Source organism: Gavia stellata, chromosome 9 (assembly GCF_030936135.1).
Source record: "Gavia stellata isolate bGavSte3 chromosome 9, bGavSte3.hap2, whole genome shotgun sequence".
NCBI classification, from domain to species: Eukaryota; Metazoa; Chordata; class Aves; order Gaviiformes; family Gaviidae; genus Gavia; species Gavia stellata.
In genome coordinates, this window is record NC_082602.1 from 21,532,007 (window position 1) to 21,542,145 (window position 10,139).

Genomic DNA, 10,139 nt, shown 5'->3' on the forward strand with positions numbered 1-10,139 from the left:
GGAAACAAGAGGAAACAGGAACACCCAAAGGCAGTGCCAGTGCTGCAAGGCAAAGACACATTTTGGGTCTGCACCATTCAGCACTTCCCCTTGGAATGCTCTGGAAGCCCTTGTCCAGTGGGCTTTTCCATTTTTCACATGGAAAATGTGCTTTGCCCCCAAACCTTGTTAGCATTGCCTGCTGCAAAATCCCTGCCACCCACCAAGTGTTCAGAAAAACACTATCTGCAGTTATTTGCAGGAATTAGGGACCCGTTTCATGAGCTTAGGCATTGGCTGTCCTGGGAAAATCCCAGTCTGCAAATACAGGCCAAGATCCTGTGGAAGAAAATCTGTCACTGCGTCCTTGGACCAAGTCGTCTCTACCCGTGGGACATGTCAGTACAACACATACTGGCCAGGTTCAGCTTTGTGGTCTCAGGCAGGTGAGAAGGTATCACGGAAGACAGGCTTAGCCAGTTTCCACCTCCCCACCGGTCTGCCTGTGCGTGAGCTGAGCGTGATTCACCCAGCCCCTTGACCACACTGCTGCTGGCTTCACAGCATGTGCAGCGAGGGGCAGGGGCTGCAGTGACTCACCCGGCGCTGTCCACAGCACAAGGTGAGCTCACTGACCTGTGAACCCGTAGCCCCGCAGGCACCAGACATCCCTGCTGCTGGCTGGGACTGTGCTGTTGCTCACATGCCCCTCCTGCCAGGACTGCAATGACCAGATGATGCTGCTGACATCGCCTCTTCCCTGGACAGCAGCAGGTGGGGATCAAATCAGTGACCCCCAGTGAGATGCACACGTTGAAGCACAGAGGAATGTGGGGCTGGGGTCCAGCGCAGGCCAGCACTGTCCCGTCTTGCCTTCAAACATGCCTAGGGCTGCCCCTCTCCAGAGATGGTGTGTCCTGCAGAGACAAGCCAAGGACCAAGTCAACCCATTTGGTAGACAACCCAAGCTGTCTACCAAATCCAATACAGAGAAGTCAGAGTGCCAATGCACCTCACTCCACGTGTCAGGAGACTTGTGCAACCCTGGTGCCATTCAAATGGATCTGGTGACTACAACACAAAAATACATTTCACTGAGGTTCCCAAGAAGAGAAATATACATCTCCCCTGCTATGGTTGGCCTGGGTCTATAGGACCCTTGGGAATTGATCTGATCTCCTTGTTCCTGTGGTTGCACATCAGCCCGGACACTGCCCGAGCAGTACTAATCAGAGCCTGGCAAAACCTGCATGGTGAGCAGCAGCTGTGGTGGGGGGCTCAGCTGCAGGAGGCAGCAGGGCTGGGGTGGCCTGGGAGCCTCGCAACTTGCCAGAAACCTGCCGCCCTCTTGCCAAGAGCAAACATCATCATCCTCACAAATGGTTAACCTGCCGGGAGCTGCACAGCACTAATGACTTCACATGCATTTAATCAGCTTGGGCTTCCAGAGCCTCCTCCTCGGGAGCAGAAAAGGCTGTGCACCCTGGGTGCAAATGCTCCCAAAGCCGCACACCCCCCCTTACCAATCATTAATCACCTCCCGGCCGGCAACGTGAGCAAGCGGCGAGCAAGCAGGAAAAGACCAAGTCTCCACAGCCCCTGCGGGAGCAGCGGGAAGCAGTGCTGACCGGTTCCCTGTGGTGGTAGCTCGCTCGTGACCACCCTCTCCTGGGAGGCCCCAGTGGAGGTGACCAGCCCTGCACGCACTGCCCTTTCCTTCAGGAAGGTCACTTGGTCCTGGGCGCGGGAGGCTCTGCCTGCAGCCGGGAGCTGCTGGGCTACGTGTGAGGCGGGAGCTCGGAAGGGAAGCTTCTGCCTGGTTGGCACCACAGTCTTCATCTCTTCGCCATGTGGCACAAGGCATTTTGGAGCGCCCTGGAGTACGCCTGTCGATTGCTGGGCATCTCCACCGCAGCAGGTAAGAGCGATCTCTCTTTTTCTTTGGCACTAAAAGGCACTGAGTGGGTGTCGGGACCCCTGAGCTGTCTCTCTGCCTTTGGTCAGGTGCAGCCGCTGCCCCATCCTACACGGGGGACAAGGAAACTTGCTCCATTTTGCTTTGGGACCCAGGGAGGGAGTGCTGGGTGCCTGGCCAGGCTCTTTCCAAATGCTGTGGGAGGCACAATGAGACATCAGAAAGGAAGAGCCAGCACTCAGTATGGCAGAGGACAAGCTAAAGAACAAATGGAAAACAAAACTAGATTATATTCTTATAAAACAGACATGGGCACAGGCAAGATGTGAATGAGACTGAAAAGCAAAATACTCATGGCTGCGCAAAACTGTCAGGCTTCTTTGTGGGATGTGAAAATGAGGGAGAAGCTCGTTGTGCTGTGTACAGTGAGATATCCTGTGCCAGGCAGGATGGAGAGGTCCCAGCCATCACAGCACTGTTACTGCCAAAGCTGCCTCTCTAGCAACCTGCTCAGGAAGCAGTTCAGGTTACAGCTGCAGTACAAACATCATAAATTCACCCACCTGGCTAGCTGCATCCTCTCACCTGCTGCCAGGGGCTGCTTGGGACCAGCGTCCTCTGGGTTTGGTGACACACCTGAGCACTTGCTTTCAGGTGAAAGGCAGGTGTGTTGAGCTGGATGTCTCAGGCACAGAGTCTCACTCAGAAGGACTGAACTGTGCTGAATAACCTTCTCACATGGGACGTCTCCGGATGGGACGTGGGGAAACAGCTAACACAGAAGGCTCGGGGTTCACTCTGGCACTGCTGCTGACTTGTTGGTATGGGACAGGAAAGCCAGTGCTCTCTGCCTCAGTTTCCCCATCAGTAAAGCAGAGATCAAAGTGCCTGATTTGCCTAAAGGCTGGAGGTGTGAACCAGAGGTTCCTGGTGAGAGGTGACTTGAGGTGGTGTTTGTGGTGTCTGTGTCAGACCCGCAGGAATTTCAGATTCAGACACTGCAGAGTAGGTTGCAGCAGGCCCTCCTACCTTCACATTTCCTTTATCAACTGCAGACAGCCATGAGAGACACTTTGCTCAAGTCAGGGGCAAAGTAGAAAGCACACAGGTCAGCTGAAGAGAGCACAGGTCCCCAAGGACACCCAAAGCCCAGCTGGGATGCTGGAGGCTGTGCTCTGGAATGTGCTTTAAATGACTGATAAGGGGCAGAGATTTGAGTCTCTGAGTTTATACAAACTCCCAGTAGATAAGTGCACATCATGATGAGACTGCAACAGATAGGAGCTGGGACACAGCTTTAACCAGCAAATGCAAGTCTCTTCCTTTCTCCATCCCCATTCCTCTCAGGCCCACATGAGCCCCATGCTGGTCATATTCTCTCTTAAAGCTCCAAGGAAACTCATAGAAACCTTCCTGGGAGAAAACATGAGCTTGCTGCCATGGGAAAACTAAAGCTAGAACAGCAAAATTGAAAATAGCTTACGATTTTGAAGTGTCTTAGTGGAATATAATCTCTCTCTCCTGTTTGTTTTCTTTTCATCATTTTGCATCATCTGCACCTCTTTCTGTAGTTCTTGAAATGAGCAGTGCAGTTGTCTCTCTGCTGAGCGTCACAGAGCGTGGACAGCTGCACTACCAATCTCTGTGCTTTTCCATAGCTCTGATGCATTCCCAGTATCGCCTGACTTTCCCAAAAGGCCAGTGAAGTATGGGAGGTGCCTGTGTTTTATTCCTTTATGTGTCTCAATGGAGTAAGGAAACAGCTTGATGCAGTGTTCAGCGTCTGATGAGGAGTGTGAGGTTTTGCATGAAATGGAAACCACGCGGAAGAGAATCCCATGGGTTTTGTTTGAAAAAAAAGTATGAAAGTGAGAGGAGAGTGCATCAGCCTCACTAATTGATTCTGAGAAGGCCTGGCCAGCTCCATAAGCCGTTTGCAAGCACAGAAGGTTACCCACATAATATAAACCTCGCCTTCCCCCAGGACCTTGGAGTGTCATGGCTGTCTGCAATGGTGGGGCTACAGAGTTTCTAGTGTGTGAGAAATCAGACAGCCCTGCTGTCAGCAGAGCCTCATGGCGAGTTAGTAAATAGTGAGCAAACAGCCCCGTGATTTGCTGCAGTGTTTAGGGCATCTCTGTAGTTCAGAGATTTTAGGCCTTGTGATTGCTGCATCTAGGAGAGAGTCCTTACTTATTTCTTAATTCTCATGCTTTCAACCATTTAATTCCTAATCATGTGCCTTTAGCCACATGTTTTGGATAAGATCCAAATCAAGGCAGCAACTAGTCCAAACAAACACCTCGGAAACAGCCCTTCGCTTCTTGCAGATTCTTCATCCAAACAGCTTTGTGGATAAAGCAGAAGCTGTGCAAAATGAGGAAACATCCCAATCCAGTGCAGAGACTCAAGCGTGACAGCTGAGCTGTTGAATTCTGCATTCATATACAGGGAATGAATGAATGAAAGAATGAATGAACTCCACATTTGTAGGGAAGATTATAAAGAAGGGTTCTCAGTCACAAGGTAACAAAGGACAATACTTTGCATGTAGGATTACACAGCTCACACAGCTTCTCAGCCTTCTGATGAGACTGATTTCCCCGTGCTTCTGCTCAGGGCTGGAGAGGCAGCCTCCGTGGAGGAGGGTGGCATGTGGGTGGCGGACAGGGGCCAGCAGCTGGAGGTGACACGGGGGGAACCAAAGCAAGACTGCAGCACCCCGGTGGGGCTTTGCTCATCCAGGACGGGAGAGCTGTGTGCTCAGGCACAGACTCTCAGCACTGACCCACCTCGCGGGCTTGATGGACACTGGTCTGCATCCCTGTTTGGGAGACTGATACCCTTCTCCAACTGAGGCAGACCACAGCTCAGATAAATGAAGCCAGCCAGCACCTGAAGCCTTGGCCAACGTGCATTGAGCAGGACCAGAGATGAACTTCCTGAGCACCAGTGGATGAGCAGGGACTGCTCAGTGAGATGTGGAGACATCAAGTGCAGACAGGAGTGCAGTGACTGCCTAGAGCAATGTCCTGGCCATGACACCTGGGCTATGCTCAGTTCCATGCCACTGGCACTTCTGCACCATGATGGTCATGTACCGACTAACTATCTGCAGCTGAGGCAAGGTGCTCTGTTTCTGCTCCATTTTGGAAATAGTCTTGTGGGGAATTGAAGGATGTTGAAGGAAATTTTCCATCCCCTGAAGCTATTGGCCCCCAACAGCCAGTCCAGAGAAGATTTTAGCCTCGCTAATACTCTTAATCCCCCTTAAACTGACTCCCCAGTGTGCTGTGCTGGCCGGGGCACTGAGGGGACGTTCATTCCCTGTTTTTAATCCTCCTGCTCCCATTATATGTTTTTCTGTTTGGCTAGCAAAGGATCTTGATGCCATGGCTACAGCCCTTTGTGAAGGCAGCTGGCACGGTTCCCCTGTCCTGCTGCTGCCCTGCAGCCGCGTGTTGGGTGCAGCAGGCCTGAGCAAGCAGGGAGGGCAGGGGAGTGGGGCTGGCAGGCGCTGCTGGGGGGACCTGGGTCTGGGTCCCCAGACCAGGAGAAGGGAGAGGTGGATGGGGCAGTGGGAGTGAAGTCCCTGTGGCAGCTGTGATGGAGCAGCGTGGCAGGGGGTGGAAGGGACACAGGACACTGCTGCTCACCTTCCCCAGCTGTCCAAGGCCAGCTGGTATCCCCAGAGCACCTCTCCCCAGCCCATGCAGTGGCAAGGCTGCTGTGATAGGGATGCAGCTGGGATGGGTTTCTGGGCTGTATGTCAAGGCCAGCATTCAGTTGGTGTGTCAGCATGAATCACTGGTGCTGGCAGTCCTTACATGCTGTGCAGTACGGGAGGAGCAGCCTCGCCAGCCCCTGGGGAAACGAGGGTATCAGTCCTGGGAGCTGGTAGGGCACCAGGGAGTCGGGAACCAACCCTGCAGTCAGCATCTTTCCTACCTTCTCTTTCTAGTGCTGATCGGTGTGGGTGTAGAAACTCTGCAGCGAGGACAGTTCAAAAGCCTGGCTTTCTATCTGCTGTGAGTATTTTTGCCCTTGAAGTCAGAGCTGGCGGGGGTGACACATTCGACCCCTCCACCATATGTAGCACCAGACTAGACTGCAACAGCAGCAGGGAGTAGTCTCTGAGGCTTTGGGGAATTCAGATCTCCATATTTAGGTTTCAGAAAAGTAAGCTATTTCTGTTAGAGAAAGTGATGCTACTGCAGACTCAGGCAGGCCAGAGGTGACACTGGCTGCAAGTTGATCCCCTGGGGACAGAAGGGCTTTGAGCTCTCCTCCACAAACCAGCCAAGCAGACGGTGTTCAGACCCCAGCACACAGACTCTGTTGTGAACTGGATAGTAAATCCTGGCCCTCTATGCCCCTTCTGCCACCTGGAGAGCATACTCAAGCCCAGCCTTGCCCCCCTGACAGCTCCACCTTTCAGTTTTTCAGGGGTTGCAGTTACTGTCTGTGAAGGCTTCTTCTTTATCAGTTTGTTCCTGGAGATGTGCTTCACGTGAGTAGACCCTGTCCAGTCTTCTCCAGCCTTGATGGGACCTCCCTAAGCCAACTTGCCCCTTACAGGGAACACCAGACCTAGCTGAGCTGCAAGTGCCAGACCAAAGGTCCTGCCCCTAATGCCATGGCAAGTGCACTCAGGCAGGGGGGAGGTAAGTGGGGCCATGTCCACAGCCAATTAAACCTATGTTTTAACCTGAGCTTGTGCCATAAGCATCAGCACGACAAACCCTGGTCTGCAGCATCTGCTTAACACAGCATGAAGCCCTACAAGGGACCAGGGTCGAGGGAAGAGGCAGATCCCCAGGATGAGCTGCAGCTCCCTCCCAAAGGCAGTGCAGAAGTTTAAGTTAAAATTTAGAAAATCCTCTGTACTTCTCAGAGGCTGAGCACTTCTGCTTTCTTTTAGCATAAACTCAAAAGCCCTGATAGCTTAGAGGCAACACCTTACTTCAGCCAACAGACACTTAACTAGTGGCCAAGTGGGCAAACACACCAAGGAGAGATGGTCTGAGATGCTGACGTCTGGCAGATGTAGCCCCTGGCCTCTTCTCCCCCTGGGAGAGGCTCAGGCTTTGCCTACCTTCCCTGACCAGCACACTGGTTTCCTGGAAAACCAGAGTGAGGATCTGCACATCTAGATGGGTGACGGTTAGGTCCAAATCTTCTTGCCATGTGCTTGGTGCCCCATCCCACAAGGACCTCTGTTTCTCTCCCCAGATATGAGCCTGATTCCCTGGCACAGGCCTGCTGGAAGCAAGGTAGACGTCCGGGGAGCTTCCAGAAATTCCTGGGGTACACGCTGCTCTCAGTGGCTTGCTTCCTGCATCCCGTCCTTGTCTGGCACGTCACCATCCCTGGTGAGGAGCCTGTGCTGGGGTTGGGAGTAGTGCAGATGGAAGAGGAGCGTGGTCTGTCAAGGGCCAGACAGGGTGGGGATGTGCGGGGTGCTGGACTGGTTGCAGATGGTGCTGAGCGAGCTAGACCAAGCACTGCTTGGTGAGCTCTTCGCCTTGCCCCAACCCTCAGCCAACATGGCCTTCTCCCCAGGGTCCATGCTGGTGCTCACCGCCCTGGCCTACTTCCTGCTGAGCAAGAGGAGGAAGAACCCAGGGCACAAAGAGACGCATCCCCAGGCGGGCCAGTATGTGGACCCTTCAGCCACCGTGGCGGCCCCAACCATCGCTGGTGACACTGAGCAGACCTACACATTTCACGGGGCCCAGAGGGAGCAGCACCGCTCGCTGCTGGGCCACATGAAGAGCATCCTGAAGGGCAGCAAGGACAGGAGCCCGGCCCCAGTAGCTCCTGCCCAACCAGCAGCCCTGCCAGCCCCACGCAAGCAAGTGCACTTCCAGGAGAAGGTCGTGCAGATCATCCCCTCTGTCAGCGAGAGCTTGGAGGACGTGGAGAGTGAGGCTGAAGAGACCACGTCGGACACAACACCCATCCTCACCCCACCCGATGCCCCCGTCATTCTCACGCCCCTCAGCTCCACAGGCCTCTTTTGAGCCCTCAGCAGGAATGAGGACAGGACAGACCTGCTACCCCTGGCACTGGCATCTCTCCATGCCACTCCAGCAGCTGAAGGGCCCCGAGAGGTGGCCCTCCTTGCCCTCTGTCTCCAGGGTGACAACTGTGTCACCCCCTCTTCAAGGGGCTGCCCGCACCACGTGTTCCCACACCTTGTGACAGGGCCGGTGGCGGTCCCCAGCCCCTGCAGTGCCATGCCCAGGGGACAGGCAGTGGTTCAGCTGGGGTAGTGCCAGGACAGTAAGGTTTCTGCTTCCATGGCCTCACGCATGGGTCACCCCTCTGTTATGGCACTACACACCACAGCAGTTGCTCCTGCCTAACATCACAGCCATGGTGTGTGCCTCCCATGACGCAGCAGCAGGCAGGACGAGGGGAGACCACCATGCCCCCAGAGCAGCCTCTGCTGGGGGCAGTTGTCTCCCTCTTGCCCTTGCTGTGCGTCGAAGAGCACAGGGCACCACAGCCTGCAGGTTCCCTCACAGCACCTGCACCAGCTGCAGCAGGCCCAGGGCGTCCAAAACATCATTTCAGGGGTGGGATGAGACCAAGCACACCCCTGGGGCTAGCACCTGCTAAGTGTCCTCCCCTGAGACACACTCTGAGCCCAGGAGGGAAATCACCCCTGGCCTTGGGGACACCTACACAGGAGCAGGGAGGACCCTGGAGCTTCCTGGTGTCCCCTGCCCAGACAGCCCTCTTGAGTTAGAAGAGCTTTGGGATGATGTGGCAGCTCAGGTCATGAGGTTCAGCACTGGGCTGGCACAGCAGACTCTGTGTAACTCGTGATGTGTGTTAATTATGGGCCCCAGAGGGCAAAGGCAATAATAAAGTTACAACGCTGTCCCACCAGTCCTCTCCATGCCAGCTTTTCCCTGAACCCTTCACTTCTGGCTTAATCCTACCATATTTTCTGCCCTTTAAGGACCGTTCACCTATAATCAGGCATTTCTCTCCTGTTCAACTCATCCCCTTGGCTCTCCTACCTGAGGACTAAGACTTTCTGCTTCCAGATGGCAAATGCCATCTGTGCCTGTAGATACCATCACCAAGACCCTCTCATCAGCGTCAGGCAACTCTTTTGGCTGCATATGGGAAAGAACTCAGGTGGCTGGGTTTTCTTGAACACAGGACATGAGGCCACACTGTCACCACTGCTGGGATGAAGAGTTGTAACTGCTCTAAGCCCAGACACGCAGCGTTGGGGTGAGGTGGTGGTAAGGAAAGAAGATCCCCGAGACTTGCTAGACTATTTATAAGGTAGAAGCCAGTGGGGCTGGCTGTTTTTCTTGGAAATACGTTATTTCTTCTTTTTAACATCTCAGCTCTCTGAGTCACAATCACCATGTTCATTTAGGAAAGCAGTGTAGTTTGAAGTGAAGTGTGAAAATGAAAAGCATAAGAGTTCAAAAATCAGAAGGCAACTGAGATAAGAAGCCAGTGCTACTTTTTAATAAACTCTTTTTAAGTGACTCCTAATTTGGGAGATGGATGGGGAAGAAGGTGGAAGATACTGACTCACAATATTTGACTGCCCGTGTTTGATAATGAAACTCCGTCCACAAGAGTGGCTTATGAATGGTTGCACACACTTGTCATTCCTCCAATCAAACATAAACAAAAAGCTTTTTGTTGCATCACCAACATTTAAAATGATAGCTGCCATCAATCTGTTCTAAACACGATACATGGATTAGAAACCTCCTCCTTCTGGCTGCACAAATTAACCCTCCACCCCATAACTGCATGCTGGGGAAGAGTCACATGCACGTCTGTCTTTAGGGATGTTTTGCACCTGAAGAAACGTCATTTACAGCCTAATGCTGCATGACTGATAGCAGCAAGCCCAGGATCCAACCACAGCTCCACCCTCAAGCTAGTGTATTCATCACATTAAGAAATAAAAATAAAGCTATTTTCCTCTAAAGTTGGTGACCAAACAGCATACCTGCACCAACAAAGGTCCTGACCCAGTCATGCTAACAGGGTACCCACCCTTGCCAACTCTGCCCCAAAAGGCTGTGCTCAGAGTTGGCTCCCCAGCTCCATCACACATCTGCTCTGCAATTAGATCCACTCTCATTAGCAAACTCAGCTTTCTGCATCGTCAAGGCTCTTCTTTGAACATTGCATAACTAATTACACATACAGAGATAAGGTTTGTTGAAAAAGCAGTGCTCCCAATAGATCAAGCAATCTG

General features: G+C 53.0%; 1 protein-coding gene across 1 annotated transcript; it reads left to right on the forward strand.

Annotated features, from left to right (window-relative positions):
- Window positions 1–1,827: 1,827 nt before the first annotated feature.
- Window positions 1,828–7,917, forward strand: TMEM72 (transmembrane protein 72). The gene is made up of 5 exons (XM_059821537.1): window positions 1,828–1,897; window positions 5,856–5,922; window positions 6,333–6,404; window positions 7,127–7,266; window positions 7,457–7,917. Exons 1-5 carry the CDS (start codon window positions 1,828–1,830, stop codon window positions 7,915–7,917), a joined length of 810 nt encoding a protein of 269 aa, XP_059677520.1.
- The last annotated feature ends 2,222 nt before the right edge of the window (window positions 7,918–10,139 follow it).